Source organism: Mauremys mutica, chromosome 1 (genome assembly GCF_020497125.1).
Source record: "Mauremys mutica isolate MM-2020 ecotype Southern chromosome 1, ASM2049712v1, whole genome shotgun sequence".
NCBI lineage: Eukaryota > Metazoa > Chordata > Testudines > Geoemydidae > Mauremys > Mauremys mutica.
The window spans coordinates 27,843,587-27,862,044 of record NC_059072.1 but is presented as its reverse complement, the minus strand read 5'-3'; the positions used below and the strand labels follow the sequence as shown (position 1 = coordinate 27,862,044).

At 38.9% G+C, this 18,458-nt stretch overlaps 1 protein-coding gene across 5 annotated transcripts in view; it reads right to left on the bottom strand.

Annotated features, from left to right (window-relative positions):
• Nucleotides 1-18,458, bottom strand: part of PUS7 (pseudouridine synthase 7) — a 41,318-nt gene that overhangs the window by 20,136 nt on the left and 2,724 nt on the right. For 4 of the 5 annotated variants that reach the window (XM_044992630.1, XM_044992661.1, XM_044992651.1 and 1 more), the window contains exons 2-7: nucleotides 16,507-16,588; nucleotides 11,424-11,807; nucleotides 9,495-9,579; nucleotides 9,266-9,367; nucleotides 8,016-8,160; nucleotides 1,499-1,610 (exon numbers count right to left, since the gene is read on the bottom strand). In XM_044992630.1, coding sequence (XP_044848565.1) covers nucleotides 1,499-1,610; nucleotides 8,016-8,160; nucleotides 9,266-9,367; nucleotides 9,495-9,579; nucleotides 11,424-11,807; nucleotides 16,507-16,588 — 910 coding nt within the window. Of the gene's footprint in view, nucleotides 1-1,498; nucleotides 1,611-8,015; nucleotides 8,161-9,265; nucleotides 9,368-9,494; nucleotides 9,580-11,423; nucleotides 11,808-16,506; nucleotides 16,589-18,143; nucleotides 18,396-18,458 lie in introns of those variants that run through there. The other variant, XM_044992668.1, reaches the window with a different exon arrangement.

The window sequence follows — 18,458 nt, the reverse complement described above, 5'->3', positions numbered from 1 at the left end:
GTGGAATAATGCATAACAATCAATCACTATTAAAAAAACCCTCAGTGCATGCCTATTTTTCCATGTGAAATTCAAATAGTGCATTTATCTCTATGTGCTGCTATCTGTATACTGAACACATACTCATGTAAGCATGTAGTCGGTGCACTTCAATATTGTTCCGTTTCCATAACTGTTTCTTTCCCTCTCAACATTGTTGTTTTCCTTTGCACTTCATGCAGAATAAGAGAAACGCTGCTGTCAGTAGATTCCCTGCTATCCCACTTGTGCGTACCAGGTGGCAGCACTATTGCCATTACATGCATATTCTCTATCAAGCTCTGCATGAACTGCTAGAGTAGCATGTTCCCAGGCATCCTGTTTTTCAAATACAAGTACCACCTTCACCACGGTGGTGCTGATTTCTCAGAGCCAAACATTCAGAAGCTTGGATTGTGAACTCACACTTATAAAACAGCTAGTGAATAGTGTCACTGATGGGAGTGAGAGGACAAAAAACACAAAAGACTTGTTTGGCCACAAAGAAAGGCAGAAAGCCAAGGCTTATGTGACTGGTGAATCCCTCACAGCAAGCAGAGGGAGACTGGTCATCACCTACCTTTCACAGAAAAAGGAGTTACAATGATTAGGACAGGACAAAGAAAGGAAAGTCAGTTACAGCTTGTCTACACATGAGCTATTGTGTTTTAAAGTTTACACCCTACCTTAATCTGAACTAACTGCCCAGAATGCAGTGGCTACAACAACTGATTTGCATATGAATGACCACAACAATATTTTTAAGTACATCCACTGTATGTTTGGACAACTGCACATTTAAAATCCTTAAAGTAAAAGATATGCTGCATGGCCTGGTCTTCACTGGGGCTTGGTCTACACTAAAAAGTTAGGTAAACCCAGCTACATCACTCAGGGGTGTGAAAAATAGTTAAGCCGATCTAACCCCGGAGTGGACAGTGCTAGAGCGACAGAAGAATTGTTCCATCGACCTAGCTATTGCCTCTCAGGAAGGTGGATTCCCTACACCAACGGGAGAACCTCTCCCATTGGGCTAGGTAGCGTCTACACTCAAGTGTCACAGCAGTGCAGCTGCAGCACTGCAACTGGGCCGCTGTACTGTTTCAAGCATAAACAAGCCCTGAGAATAAAAGTGCACACTTAACTTCAGTTCAACTCAAGGTGAAATCCTAGTGAATACAAGGTAGTTTGCAGTCTTCACACAAGTTAGGAGGTCAAACACACATCTTTCCCTCAGTGAAGACCAGGCCTGAAAGCTTACCTGAAAGTATGCCATTTTTGATTATTTAGAACTATTTTCTTAACATAGAAAAGCATTTCAAATTTGACCTTCTAAAACAAAAATACTTTGCAGTTACTAAATATATTGTGATAAAACATTTCCTGTGTGGTTTTGGCATAAGGATTTTAAAGCAGAATGTTTACATTAAATATTTAGTTGTTTTTGTTGTGTCTCAAAGCAACAAAATAATATTCTTACCTTAAAAATTTTGATAGTACATTAATAGCATCCATTGTATCCTTATTTTCCTTGTATAACACAAAGTGGCAGTAGCTTCCCCTAGATTTTGGCCATGAATGTTTTCTTGGATCTTTAAAACAAAGAGTTAAGACATACAAAAGGACAATTGTAAACTATGTTATCAGTTGTTATTCTCTTTTGCAAACAGGGTTCATTTAATTGCCACAGTAGTTTCCATTTTCAAACAAACATGTGACTCTCAGTGACTTCAATTAGCTTCCATCTGCTTCTTTCTTAAGAAAATAAAAGTACTGAATAGAAAAAGTTGGTCCAGTAAAAGATTACCTCACCCACCTTGTTTCTCTGGCAGTTATGAAGTATGAAAAAATGCACTTTCTGCAGATCCACTGTGGTGTAAATTTATACTGCAATACAAGATTTTAGCCATGTGACTTACACAAACATTACCAGGAGTTGCATGACAAAAGAAAGTGTCCTCCTGTTGGAATATTTTCCCAGTGGTTTATTTGTTGCCACAGCCCCAATCTCATTCCAACTGAAGTAAATCCAAGTTTTACCAGTGACTTCACTTTGAACAACATCCGGCACTTTGGGTTTGATGTAATGCTTGTTGAACCAAATCGGAAGACTCCACTGGTCATTGGATCAAGCAAGCCCTTTATATTCTTCACAAAAAGCAAACTATGTTATTTTAAGGATGGCATTAATAATGTATCTAAGTGTCTTGATGTTTTTGGTCTTTTGGCCTCGAGATGAAAACCTTGTCTGTGTCTCTGGGACCTTGAGGTGAAAAAATATTATCTAAGTTATATCTGTTCTCATCAGTTTATTTCTACAGCATCGTGCATGCAACACTAGAGCTTGGGTTATATCATATACAAATTTTAAGGGCTTTATAATTGGTAAGAATTCACTTTGAGGTGAAGTTTGGTAACAGTCTCACAAGGGAATTAAATTTGGGCCAATTTTCTAAATTAATGAATAATTCAAGCTCACCTTGGGTATTTTCAAGTTATGTAATGTGTCTAGTCTAAAATACGGTTCATTATATTGTTTAATCATTTTTGGTTTCATAGAAAGAGAAGCCAGACTGTCAAGCTATTAAAAAGTCATTACTGCACAGTAACATTTTCAAAGATAAATATGCATTGCATAATCATCTATCATTGTAGGCCCAATCCTCCTCCCAGAGAGGCCAACAAGAGTATGGCAATTGACTTAAGTGGGAGTAGGAACAGGCCCTTTGCAAGGGTTGTTTTTTTTATAAAGGCACATAAGGAAATTAAATACTAAAAACTAACAGCTTGTCTAAATGGGAAAGTTTTACACGTATAAAACCACCATGTGGACACTCTTGTATAAGAGTGTCTTTTTCATTTTATCTTAAACCCCTTCCCAGGCACCAAAAGCTACATTGAAAAAAGTACTCTTATTCCAGTATAAGTGTGTCCACATAGACGGGAGGAATAGTGGTGGTGGTGGTTTTACACATAGTAATAATCTTTCTTTAAATTAACATTTTAGGTTATACTGAAAAATACTTATCTCCTGTAGGGAAGGCCTCGGTTTAAAATATGGATTTTTTTTTTTTTATAAAAAATGACTAAAGCCAGAAAGAAGAGTTGGTGTTTCTTTTTAAGGAAGCAATATAATCAGCCCTAACCTCCTCACTGAAAGATAACTCCTCATATGGAGTACTACAATATTCAGAGAGAACACAAGTAGAGCTGTCTCTATCTCCCTTGGGAAAAAAAGGAACATATGATTGTGATAACATTTGTATGCAAACCATGGACTGTACCGGCCATCAATGTTTAAGCGAAGTCTCCACTGAAACCAAAAAATTCTTCATAATATTAATGATATGGTCCACAGTCTTTTTGTTAGGAGTTCACTGGCTCCTACTTATCCTGCTTCTGAAGTCATCAATCCTCTGTGATCTCAATTTACTCTTGTACAAATTATAACTTTAAAGTAGCAAATTAGGTTTAAAGAACAAAGATTGCACTAAAATTTCTGTCATTAAAATAGGGCAAGGGAAAAAAAACAAATAAAGTGATTCACACGGAGAATCATTTCCAAGTTGAAAGTTTCTCCACAATGCATCGATTGCTCACTTTTGCACACTTTCAAAAGCACCAGCTCTGATCAAAACCAGAGTAAGGCAACCCCGGAACCTAGGCACACACCATGCCATCTGCTATTACAACCCCATGCCATGGTCCCATCCATCCCACTTGGAGGAGTGGTGGCTGGAGTCCCCTCTCTCTCCTGCCAGAAAAGCAGGGATGGCACCAAAGCCCACAATACTTACCCCCCGCAGTCAGCGTGTATCTACTTGGATAGGTGGGTGGAGCTGCCTCCACTCTCTTTCTCCTATTGCATATACAGTCTTCTGCTGGGGTGGTGTTGTCACAGCCTCCCAGATCAATGGGTCTTGGAGTCAATGCCTCATTGAGATTAATAAGACAATTCATACCTCTCAGAGGTATTGCTTCAGGCTATCTGCACATTCAGGCAGACATTGCTGCATCACTTATTCTTGATTCATGTTTTCAAGCTTTTTATTGCAACTACAAGGGCTAAAAATGTGTTGTTGTTTTTTTTAATGAAACCCATGACTCTTAGATCCTGATGTAAAACCCACATGACTCTGGGAATTGGGACTCTAAACATAGAACTATGAAGCGAAATCCTGCCTTACTGACACCAACGGGAGTTTCACCATTGATTTCAATGGGGCCAGGATCTCACCCCATCATCCCTATGCCTTAATCCAGCCCTGGTCCTGATCTTGCAAGCCACTGCATGTGGGTGGACTACTGGGTCCACATCAACTTACTTGCAAGACAGAAGCCCATAACTGCATGTGTGAAGGGTGCAGCGCCAGCCTCGTCACTTTCTGTCAAAACTTAACATTGCTTATACATAGATTTTATATTTAATTCTTGTTAGTTTGGCCAATGCCTTCACTATTTAGTGTGTCTGAATGGTTGGCATTTCATTTTACCACCATGAAATACCAACATATCTTACCTGTTGCAGTTCTGACCTCTGTCCCAATGTATAGCATAAAGAGCACAAAAGAGCAATGTTTAATTTTTAGACTATTGAAGGGTTTTAGAGGTGAACATGCAGGTTTATGGTTATGATTGTTTATGCTGTAGACTTCTATAGCATCCAACAATGACGTGGTTGGTGACAGTGATTTAGATGGTTATGTGATGGAATCGTGCAGAGGCAAACAGTAAATATACGGAAAGTTTCAATCAGAGGTACAACAAACTTCACCATGGACAATGATGGACAGCACTGCCAATAAGTTACTGAGGTAATAAGTCCATGCCTGAAGTACTCTAAATACCACACATACAAAAGCACTTGCAATTTAGTGAGATAGAAAACATTCTTGTAACCCGCATCCCCACAAGCATACCTCATCATGTTTCTCATGTAAGAATAGATTATTAAATATTTCATGTGTTTGTTGCCCACTGACCACATTAAGGATTGAGTCCCCGTGTGTTAGTCACTGCACATATGCAAGTCTTACATATAGTCCATGTCCCATAGAGCCTATAGTCCAGTATCCCCATTCTGCAAGCATTTATGCATGTTGAGTAATATTTTGCACATAGGTAGTCAATGAACTTACATATGTAAATATGTTTGTGGGATTAGGGCCTAAGAATCTAAGTTTAAAATACATTAAGCCCTACTGCATCATATGAAGTTATCCAGAAAAGTTTTTTGCCTTTTTTTTTTTAAATGGACGCCAGTTAAAATCTACAAATCCTATTTGTAAGGTATCTTTTAGTTATAGTTGTTCAACTTAATACATGCACCTTGTAACAATGGTTAAGGAACATAAACATCAGCAGGGCAAACTGGGGAAGACCATTATAACCCAAAGGAGAACAGGATTTGTTTGGAGATTACTTTTTGTACTTGTAAGTATGCATACTCCATGCACAAAGCATTCAACCATAGGATTAATCTGACATAGTTAATGTGATAAACCATATACATGTAATAATAAATTTATTCTAAGTTTTTGATACTTTAAATAAATACTCTACCACGTAGCAATAGACTTTTACATTTGCTTATGAAAAAGTTTAAATAAAATATAATTTTATCTAAAATAAATATGTAGTCCCTATCTAATTTGCATTACAAAATTTTGGAGCCCATCTACTGGCAATGAGATGTAATTTATCTTAAACCGGTTCCTAACTGACTTCAGGTAAACTGAAATAAGCCTAATTTAAACCAAAATAAGAGCATCCATACAGCATATCACACTAATTTTAACTAAATCAGTTTATAAAAGCCTCACACTTTGAGTTATACTGGTGAAATGCTGTGCTTAGGCAAAGCTTTAGATTTAAAATCAATTTGCCAATGTGTCAAAAGTGTCAGATAATAGGAAACACATTTGTATACCAATATTGATGTGCCCCAAAATAATTAGACCACCAAAATGCTTTGGAACATATTAAGTTATTTACCTTGATACTACCAAGTCCATCATTATTCTTACTACACAAAAGCAATTCCTATAACTGATGATGGATACAGACAGTTTTCTGCTTATAACTTTAATTTCGGCAAAGCATAGGATTGCCATTAACTGGAAAGCAGAAGCAGGTTCAGCTATTTTAAAAAGATCCTATCTTTGAGAAGAGTTGCTACTGGAAATATATTAATATATTATTTATATAAAAGATGTAATTCTGAACGGTAGTTAACAGGTTGAGATAAATTCTGACCCCACTGAAATCAAAGAGGGGTTGCCACTGACTTTAATGAGGACAGGATTTCACCCACTGAATTTATTATTATTTGTATTACCTAGTGCCTAGGAACCCTAGTCACAGACCAGGACCCCACTATGCTAAGCATTGTATAAACACAGAGGAAATTTGGAATTCCTAAATTGTATGATTGTGATAACTTAATTTGGATCCAATTAGGTTCACATGGTCTACATTTAAACAGTAACTCTACAATAAAAGAAAACAAACACATACTCCTATGTTGTCTATTTGGCACTCAGTGAGAATAATAGAAATGTAGGCTGGAAGAGCCAGCCCTCTGTGCTGAGGCAGGACCAACCTAGACCATCCCTGACAGGTGTTTGTCCAACCCATTCTTAAAAACCATCTAATACTGGGGATTCTACAACCTACTCTGGAAGTCTATTCTAGAGTTTAACTACCCTTATACTTAGGTTAGCTATTAGGGTAAAATTCTAAGTCTCCCTTGCTGCAGATTAAGCCTATTACCGTGTATACTTGTTCATTAGCCCGTTCATTTATAAGCCAACCCCCCAAAAATGGAGAGGTAAAAATAGCAAAAATTGTATGACTCTTTCAGAAGCCGACCCTATATTTCAGGGGTTAGAAAACTTTGGCACCCAGCCCATCAAGGTAAGCCGCTGGTGGGTCAGGACGTTTTGTTTACTTGGAGTGTCTGCAGGCATGGAGCCCCTCAGCTCCCTGTGGCCGCGGTTCGCTGTTCCCAGCCAATGGGAGCTGCGGGAAGTGGCGCCACTTCCCACAGCTCCCACTGGCTGGGAACGGCAAACCGCTGCCCTTCCCGCAGCTCCCATTGGCTGGGAATGGCGAACCGCAGCCACAGGGAGCTGAGGGGCTCCATGCCTGCAGACGCTTCAAGTAAACAAAACAACAATGTATTAGATATTCAATTCAATGATTCCATAGAGCAGGGGTCGGCAACCCTTCAGAAGTGGTGCGCCAAGTCTTCATTTATTCATGGTAATTTAAGGTTTCACATGCCAGTAACACATTTTACATTTACAGGGGCCGGCAGTTGGGACCCCAGGCCAGCAGCGGGCTGAGCGGGGCTGGCAGCGGGGACACCAGGCTGGCAGCAGCGTGCCACAGTAAATCAGCTCGCGTGCCGCCTTTGGCACACGTGCCATAGATTGCCGACCCCTGCCATAGAGTTTAAAATCATCAAATTTTGGTGTAGACCTGTTTATAAGCCGACCCCCGCTCTTTGATGCATCACTTTTTTACCAAAAATATTCGGCTTATGAACGAGTATACATGGTACTTTTTGTCCTACCTTCAGTGGACATGGAAAACAATCAATCACCCTTTATAACAGCCCTTAACATATTTGAAAACTGTTATAGTTCCCCTCCAGCAAGTCTTCTTCAGGTACCAATACTTCTCACTTACTATAAACCCAGTAAAACAACTTCACACTTGCTACTCAATTTACTTGATTAGTGGTTTGAAGAAAAAAACAAACAAAAAAACCCACACTAATATCTTTTAGCATACCCAACAGGTAAGCCTCATGGCCTGTGCCATTTAGAAGTAACATACTGGATGAATCGGTACAGAGGTATGCAACAGGCTCCAAATCCAAATTATAACATACCCCCTTGTCTGAAGTATTATGTAATTTTAATTAAACATTTTGTTTTTAAATTGTAGTTCAACTTTGCAATATGAAATGATGGCGAAAGTAACAAACTCACTTGCCAGTGCTTTCTTTCCAGCAGCATGGTAAGCAACGATGTATTTTTTCCCATCTCGGTCCTCTGTTTTCGTCTCTAATCCAGGAAACAAGGATTTCACAGCGTGGTGAATAATAGTTCTTTTTTCTTTAGTGTCTTCAATAACCTATATTTAACAAAGAAAATTGTCTCACAAATATGATCCTTTTTTTGGCCTTGTGTACATATCTTTTGTTTGTTTGTTTTTAAACACACAAAAAAATCATTTTTCTGTTCAAAAACCAACCTTAAGAAAACATGGTCTGACTATGCTTTAAAGGACACATTCTACTTGCTATAATTAATTCATAAAGAGATATATACATAACTCCGCTACAAACCCTGAATCTGATGTTTCAAAAATAAAAACCACAATGACATTTTTTAATTCACTAGTTTAATTCTTAGCCAAATTTCACTGCCTGAATGGTGACTATATCCAAACTGTGTGTCTTTAGTGCACATCTGCATAGAAGCTATACAACTAGATGAGAAGAAAAAAATTTTAATGTAGGAATTCTTATTAATCCCAAACCAAAATTTTGCCCTAATTCAGCTCTGCAATTATTCATATTTGTGTTATTTAAAAATAGCCACAAAACTCTTCTTCCTCTTGTACCTTTTTTCTTCTTATTGTGGAAGATCAAATTCACTGTCTTCTATTAAATCAGCATAGGCTATCCTTGGAAACATTCTTTCATCAAAGTGCATGTTTGTTTAATCTCTTGTACATAACCATTCTATAAAATACTCATAACACTGAAAACCAAATACTGCATTAGCCCTAATCCTGCAAACACTTAGACATGTGCTTAATTTTATGCAAGTGAGCCTCATAGAATATCAAGGTTGGAAGGGACCTCAGGAGGTCATCTAGTCCAACCCTCTGCTCAGAGAAGGACTAATCCCCAGACAGATTTTTACCCCAGTTCCCTAAATGGCCCCCTCAAGGATTGAACTCACAACCCTGGGTTTAGCAGGCCAATGCTCAAACCACTGAGCTATCCCTCCCCCCAGTAAAACCATGGTGAGTACTCACATGCATAGTTCAGTACACTTGTAAGTCTTTGCAGTATCAAGTCCTAAATTTACAAGTCTTCAGCATCACCTATTCTGATGTAAAGCTCAACAAACTACTTGTATACCTAGCATTTAGTTTCCATGCACACACCCATCTCCTTCCCCAAAACGGATATGTTAACCAAGTCTTTTGTATCGTTTTACCATTTTACCTCTATGGCAACACTGGTTTCTTTGTTCTTAAAAAGTTGGAGCTCTTCTAAATGCTGCTTGTCTTCATTTGACAAAACTGTAAATATTTCTTCTGAAGGATCCTAATATATATAAAATAACAGTAACTCACACAACATAGTCAGAACAAGTTTTCATCAGTGACTTAATTTAAAAAATAAAAATAAAAAAAAATCTTCTAGCCATTTCTGAAAGCTACTCAGAATTTACCTCATCATCCACTGGAACAGAAAAGTCATCTAAATGGCTTATGTGCCCATCTTTTCCTATTTCATGAACGACAAAGTCTGAGTATCTAACAGAAAAACACAAAAGGTTAAAAAACACAGACAGGGAAGACTAAAGGCTTCTGTGAACAGAATGCTATTTTTCCGCTATTTTCCAATAGACTTTATTCAGTTTCTAGATTAAAATTTCAGCCATTATCTATAAAAAAAGCTTTCTCCCCTCCCCAGAAAATTACCCAAAAGACACACTAGATACTTTCCAGAATCATCTTCAATCATCACTTGAAATCTCAATACCTATTTTTCCCCTCCATAGTAGAAGCACAAATATTGGTTTGTTACTGTAGAGTTATTCATGAATATTTATACCTATCTATCTCATAGAACTGGAAGGGACCTTGAAAGGTCGAGTCCAGCCTCCTGCCTTCACTAGCAGGACCAAGTACTGATTTTGCCCCAGATCCCTAAGTGGCCCCCTCAAGGATTGAACTCACAACCCTGGGTTTAGCAGGCCAATGCTCAAACCGCTAAGCTATATTTTCTAAAATATAAATTTTAGAACAGCTGAGAGAAAAAAAGCTGTCAACTGTGAAATGCTGAAAGTAAGATGGGAAAATGAGGCTTCACTGTGAGATGTTTCTATTGCATTACATCCAAATCCACACGTGCATGTATCACACCTCTATAAAGTCACGTCAGTTTGGCAAAATACCTTCTTTATTATTTTCCCATAGACACTATAGTGAAGGACACATTACACATGCCTCAGTTAGATATGCTTATAAAAGTCATAAGGGTCAAAATGGGGGGCGGGAAGACCATAATGAGACTGCAAACATCCTGTCAAGACAGTATCAAGGTTATGTTTTGCCAACTGAGTTTAAAAGTAGAGATGTGATGAATCCACATTTTTAAATTTGAACAAAAACTATCAACCACTTCTCACTGGTATTCACCCAAAACTGAACGCAAGTAAGTGAGGCTGTTGTTATCTTGCCAGATCTCTCAAAAGAAACATCTTTCATATGGATAAGGAATAGCCACCAATAAATAGGGATAACAGAGTGACTTTTTTTTTTTAAGACTATGTTGTATGTGCAGTTTCAGAGAAAAAGTGCATAACAATGTCTATTTATGGTAAAACTATGTACATACAGGATGACTTTAATTTGAAACTGATTAGGCAAAAATATGTTTAAGTGATTTGCTGAATTGGTGCAATAATTTGTGCACTGTTTCTTCAAAGAGGTTTTGAATTTATATTTTGAGATTTCTGGTGAAAGACCGTATTTATTTTAAGTAAGTTTTAAGAATGCTGTGTTGTAATGAAATAAGGAGTTTATTATGTAGGCAGTGTAAGATTTGTGATATCCTCAATTATTTTCAAGTTCTTTATTTTTGTACATAATGTTATAACTGGCAAGATTTTTAAATTTTAGCACCAGAAGAGACTATAACATAGCAACTTTAACTTGTTTTTTCAAAAGGTTGTTTGACTTTGGGATCATAAATATTTTGTCAAGTCTTTTACTTACGTTAGCAGTAGTTTTAGTGTGCATAGTACGTATTGTAACTAGATTGTATATTTTGTACAGTTAGCTGAAAGTAAGTCAAATTGCAAATATATTATCTTCCTATCATTTAGAGTACCTTTTCTCAGTTTTAGTCCGCAGAACACACACACTTTAGAAAGGCACCAACCATCTACAAATTTAAGATTTCTCATAGCCCTAGTTTTAAGAAAAGAAAGCAGTGAAGCACACCTGCAGATAATCCTACTGTATCTTGATACATGTTGGTGTTATACCAGAGATGATGGTATCTGGCTCCTCTTTTTAGCTGAGAAGGAAAATGGGGAATAATTGCTAATACAAGGAATTAAAGTACAGAGGATTGCAAGATGAAAAGTTACCTCTCTTTTAAGATTCCAGAAAACCCTTTGTGAGAACTAACAAACTTTGTAATGCCAACATCAAGTTCTATTAGTCCATGCTTCATCATGTCTGCAAAGCTCTCTGGGTCCCCTTCTTCATCACTTTCCTCAAGTTCATTATCTTCCTCCTCACCTTCCTCATTCAGGATTATATCATCTTTCTTGTCCTCAAGCAAAGGTTTCCCAGGTTGTTCAGTTACATCAACGCTTTGCTCAGAATTGCTTCCTGTCTTAGAAGACTCTTCTGAGATCTTTTGCCTTTTAATTTCATCCACATTAGCCACATCATCCTCAGAATGAGGTCGTTTCAAGGATGTCATTTCTACAGCTTCCATATTGAAAGGCACAGAGCGGTACAAAGTCCTGGAGGGAAAAAAGGACCATTTAAAATGGTGTATTTCCAAATCTTTTTGCTTTTTAAAAAAAATTATATTTTTAAACATGCCACACACACAAACCAAACAAAACACAGCAAATTCTGCATCAAGTTATACCTGGGCAACCCCAGATTCGATGCATTTGCACAGGTGTAAGTTAAACTACATAAAAAGATACAGCTACCAAGAAGATACACTTGATAAACTCAGTAGTCTCAGTAGAGGAACAATGCAGGGAAGGGGGAGTAAAGGATTAGGATTAGAGATCCTGACTGAGAAAGACAGAAAAAGTGTTCCTGACAAACAATACATTGTGTCAGGCTCAGGCCTGGTCTAGACTTAAAAGTTTTGCTGCACAGCTACAATGACATAGAGGGTCAGGGGGAATCACACCCCTAACCAACATGGTTGTTCTGGCAAAAGCCAGGGCTTGCCTTACCATGAGGCGAACGGAGGCGGCCGCCTCAGGTGCCAGACTGTGGAGGAGTGCCACTAGGACCCAGAGTGTAGAAAATTGTGCCTGCTGCTGGTGCATATGTATTCTCTGTGCTCTAGATGCACAGAGATGGTGGATTGCTGTGCTGGAAGAGGGAGGGCACAAGAGACAGAACAGGCAGGCAGGAGAAAAGGTGAGAGGGAATAACAGAAAGCAGCAGAAGCTGCAGGGAGAGAGAGGAGGAGAAGCCTCTTATGTACCTCCCTAGCACTCCCCAGGAGCCTGGACTGATTAACACCAGCTTCTCAGGGAGTTTCCTGTTTCCATCTGCTTCCCTGAACCCAGTTGAGGAGAACAGGCAGTAAACTGAAGTAGTAGGAGCCAGTTAGGCCCTGAAGATGCTGATACCTTCCCTCACTCAGGCCCTGCTTATTTATCCCCTTCAACTGAGTGTTGAGAGGCACTATAGCTGGCACAGAACAGCAGTCATGAGTGAAAGAAGAAAACGCCCCTCTGGGGCAGCATTCAGAAAAAGAAAGCAAGCAAAGGAAGCTTTTCTATCTAAGCAAGAAGGAGCTCTCCTGAGATACATAGACACAAACATTCACGGTGAGCCTTCTAGCCCCAGCGAGGATGTGAGTGGTGAGGAGATGCCTGATCTTCCAGTTAGTCAGAGTGCAGGTGACCTGGCAGCTACTGCAGCATCCATATCTCCATCTCAAGTGGATGTAACCATGCACATTCCTGAAGAAAAGTGTAGATCAGAGTAAAGTGTGGTGGAGGCGCAAGAAACAGCTGCTGCTGAGCTTAGTTCCTTAAGTCTAGATGATCCAGGACTGTGGACCCACTTGAGCAGTAGCCTGAGGGACTTCCTTGTACTGCATGGGCCACAGCAAATGAAAAACTTTCTGTTCCCCAAAGACAATGAAAATAGAAGTTTCCATCCAACACATTACTGGTGTGAAATCCCCAATGGGGACAAAGTGGAGAGGCCATGGCTTATGTATTAAAAAACCCAGAATGCTGCATACTGTTTTTGTTGCAAACTCTTCCAGTCTAATGTTCCAGCTACATTGGGTTCTACAGGAACAAATGACTGGGAAAATCTGGCTAGAAATCTGGCATGCCATGAGAAGGCAGCAAATCACCAGAGAGCATTCCATAGGTGGAAAGAGCTTGAGATGAGACTAAGGTTAAAGGCCACCACAGATGATCAGCATCAAGAGAAGATTGTATCAGAGTCTCTTTACTGGCAAAATGTTCTGAAAAGGCTCATTGCCACTGTGAGAATCCTTGCTACCCAAAACCTAGCACTGTGTGGCACTTCAGATCAGCTGTATGTGCCAAACAATGGAAAACTGCTTAAAATTGTGGAGCTGATGGCTGAGTTTGATGCTATACTCCAGGAGCATCTAAGAAGAGTCACCACCCAAGAAATGTACACACACCACTACCTTGGAAAAACAATTCAAAATGAGATCATACAGTTACTGGAAACAAAAGTCAAACAGAAGATTGTAACAGATCTGAAGTCAGCAAGATACTACTCTGTTATTCTGGACTGCACACCTGACATCAGCCATATGGAACAAATGACTTTAATGGTATGTTTTGTAACAACAACAACAGAACCTACTGAAAATGTCCCTGCAATGGTGACTGTCAGAGAGCATTTTCTAGAATTTATTGACATTGATGATACTACAGGAGCTGGTATGACAAATGTGCGTCTTAAAAAGCTGGAAGATACAGGAATTGCGATAGCTGACATGAGAGTTCAGGGCTACGATAATGGTGCCAACATGAGAGGAAAAAACAGAGGAGTGCAGACATGGATCCGAGAGTTAAACCCTCAAACTTTTTTTGTCCCAGGCAGTTCTCATTCATTGAACTTGGTGGTCAGCGATGCAGCATCAGCTTCTAGTGAGGCTGCTGAATTTTTTTAATGTAATCCAAAGCATCTATGTATTTTTCTCTGCATCAACTCATCGATGGGAAATTTTGAAGCAACATCTGGGAACATCCTCTCTGACACTGAAACCGCTGAGTGCCACACGATGGGAAAGTCAAATGGAGGCGATAAAACCTATGAAACACCAAATTGGGAAGACAGATGATGCCATAGTTGCCATTATGGAGGATGCTGCTATGACAGGAACTGTTTGTGGGAGAACAGCGGCAGAGGGAAATGGAATCACCAGAAACATACATAACTTCATATTTCTGTGTGGCTTAGTGTTGTGGCATGACATACTGTTTGAAATACATGTTGTAAGCAAGAGACTCCAAGGTGTTGACCTTGATATATCTGGAGCAATGGAACAACTGGACAAAGCAAAGTCATACCTACAGTCTTACCAGTCAGATGAGGGATTTCAAAATGTTCTGACGAGTGCACAGAAGTTGGCAGAGGAACTTTACACTGAAGCTATTTTCCCACCCATTCAAGAATACAAGAGTCACTGAAGAAGACGATGTTTTGACTACGAGGCACGGGATAATCCCATAAAGACACCCCAAACAACAACTCAAAGTTGAATTCTTTAACCAGGTGCTAGATTGTGCAGTACAGTCAGTTAAAGAACGTTTCATGCAGCTCAAGGAACACAGCAGTATATTTGGGATGTTGTCTGATATTCCAAAACTCCTCACTATACCTGAAGAAGACCTACACCAGCAATGCAGGGCACTAGAGACAGTGTTGACACATGATGACATGGGCGATATTGATGCAAGTGATTTAGATAATGAACTGCAAGCCCTTTCAAGATACATTTCAGCAGGATCAACTCCAAAGGCTGTTCTGGAATATATGTGCACAAATAAGATGACCACCCTCTTTACAAATGCTTTTGTTGCTCTGCGCATACTTCTAACACTTCCTGTAACAGTTGCCAGTGGAGAAGGCAGCTTCTCCAAGCTGAAGCTAATAAAAACACATCTACACTCCACAAAGACACAGGAGAGGCTGGTCAGCCTTGCAACCATCTCAGTAGAGCGTGAGCTGGCCCAGACTGTGGACCTTCAGGAAGCAGGACAAATCTTTGCAACCAAGAAGGCACGGAAAGCACCACTTTGATTATTCACACAGCTAAAAATGCCAGTGTTTACTATGCAGACAAGAAAAGTTAACTTTCAAACGCCTGAACAGCAAATGTAAGTGTTACTTAAAATTTCTGAACAAGGTATTTTAAGTTGTTAGTTCTCCTTTATTGGGTTAGGTAGCAGAGCAGTACCATGAGAGGAGTAGAACAGGAAGAAGGCAGAACTGAGACCTTTCAAAGTTTTGGCCCAAGCGAGGGGGTATGGGGGCATCATTTGAGCTCCCCACCTCAGGTGCCAAAATGTTGTGGGCTGGCCCTGGCAAAAGCCCTGGCACAGATGCAGTTATACTGGCAAAAAAGTCTTTTTGCCAGGATAGATCATTTCATTTAGAGAACTAGTATAGGATATACCAGCAAAAGAACTAATTTGCTGGTTTAAAATGCATCTCCAGCCGGGGGGCTTTCCTGTATCGCTATCTTGGTATATTTCTACTGGCAGACATTTTCTAGTGTTGACAAGGTCTCGCACAGGAAAGGACAACTTCCAGAAAAGACTTTGGGGTTATATAAGGAAATGAGAGTGAAAGGATCAGGGATGATACTTTTTCTCCCCTTGGTGGGGTACAGTGTGTTTTATGTTTGTCTTTATGAAAGACAGGAGAAGGAAGGTGGTCACATTTTTAGGTAGCATCAGTTTTTCAACGTTTTCCAAAATGGGTACTCCTGGAATCTCTCTCAGCTAGCACTCGAGAAGAATGATGCAACACCTCCAGCAAATCTGGCCTCTTCTCTTGCCAGCTCTCCTTTCTTCATTATTTTCAACTGCTATGATAGTGCCAGCGCTCAACTATCATACAGCTATCCACATGAGCTTTGCTGCTGTCAATTTGGGGCCTAAGAAGCTTCTAATCCAGATCTCACTACAGCTAAAACTGATTATTTTGTATTTTTTCCCCTTCCAAAAAGGTTGCACACAGGATGAAATAATAATTCAGACACAATGGTTCAGTGAGCTGCTCCGTCCCCCTGCCCCCCCCGTATATTATTTCATCTCTTCTGTTCCCAGAAAGAGCTCCTATTCTTCTTCCTTAACTCACACAGTTCTGACCAATGAGTCTCCACCGGTGAGGTAAAGGAAACCCTGAGTGGGGAGGGAGTGAGCAGGGAGTGAATGAAATAAACCCTGGAGGGCTGTGTCTACTCACTCTTGTAGAACTGAGTGCTTGATTCTCTTTACTGACTGCTTCAGTGTCCACTTGTGGGCCAGCAGGAACAGAACTTTGGGAGCTGGAGAAGAAAGGGATAATATTTGAAATTATAATTAAAAACTTATTATAACACCTAGGATGTTAAATGGGTCAAAAGTTCTCCAGAGATCCCAAGATCTATGGGATTGTCCCAAAGTACTTGGGAAACCCCCACAGGTCTGGAATAGTATGCTCCTTACTCATTCCAGAGGAATGGGAGTATGGGGAGGAAAATCACATACCCCCACTGATTCTATAAAAACTCCACAAGCTGAAATATACAGATATTCCTAGCCCTTCTGTGCAATTTTCCCCATGGAAGCAATGAGCTGACCCTGAACTTATGGCTCAGTGTTTATGATGCCTATAAAAGCTCTTTCCACGCTCCTGAATGTAAATTATCACCATAAATAGGACACAAATAGAGGTAAATAAGGCACTTTACAAAGGACTTCCTAGCTCCGTGCATCATATTATAGAAAGGATATTGTGTAACTGGATAACAGTTAAGATTAAAAAAGAGCACTGATGCTTAGATATACAAAGAAGCTGAAAAAATAGTTTTGTATTACTAATAAGATAAAAAACAAAAAAACACACTCATAACTGGGATGCCTACAGAAGTTGGATGCCATGAAACTGTAAGAGAACCACCACAGAAACTAAGAAACAGCCAGACAGAAGTTAAGAAAGGCACAGAAAACAGAAAAAAAGACACCACGCAGAATAAATAATAGTGAGTTAGGTGGACACACTAATGTGGACCTTTATTAACCTCAGTGCTAGCCTATAATAAATTAATTTGCTCAAGTACTGCAGAATCTGCAACAGGTAACTAAATGCAAGGCTAGCTCGGGGTTTTTGATTGATTGTGTAGTTATTATTTCTTTTAAGGGATTTGTATGTGAGTTTAGTGCTTGTGAAAGGTGCCAGATTAATAGCCCTTGAGATCAAAATCCCCATAACTGTACACAGAACAGATACAATACCTGGTTCTCTGTATCATCCCATCAATATACATACAGATTTTTGAAGAGAGAACAAAAATCACTTGTTGCCAGTAAATAGTTCAGTCAGGTCACAGACCAATCTTCTAGAAACTTCCTCAAATATTAGATAACATCTCCCACTTGAAAATTTTAAAAATCTATAATTTAAGGAAGACTAACATTACAGGTTAGATACATCCTGTCACCTATTGAATTGTCAGCTGTCCTGAAACTGACCATAACTAGCCATGCATAATACAAGTACTCTCAGAAATTTAGACAGAACCATCACTTTTCCAGCCACTACTTGTTTCTCCCTAATTAGATTTTAAAATTTTCTTTAGCTCCAAATGTAAATGTAGCTGTAAAAATAAACAACCAAAAGAATTGTATTAAATTACAAATAAATCAGAGAGAAAGCTGCTTCATAAACATTTAAAATAATCAACTCAAATAAAGAACTAATAAATAAAACAAAGAATGAAGAAACAACAAAAGTGAAACAAGAAAGGGATTGTTTGTTATTATTATAAAACTATAAATAATAACAAAGGAATAAAGACCACTAAAGGAAAGAGTGGAAGAAAGCAAGCAAAATAGAGTTACCAAACCATGTATTTCTTCATACCTTTCAATCGATAACATCAACTTCAATCTAGCCCAAAATTTAAACTTTATAAAAAGCTTTTATAAAATCATAACCAACAGAAGTGACTCTACTTTTTAAAAATTCTCATTAAAACAATTTTAAAATAAAGTTTTCTTTAACATTGAAATGCTAACATCTGGGCTATAAACCAAAATTACACCCATTTAATAAACTGGTTTCTAAATTTATGTAGGTAAATTGGTGTGAACTCCTTGTATAGGTACCCTTAAATAGGTTTAAGAGGCTGATATTGATTTAGCTTTAGTTGATTA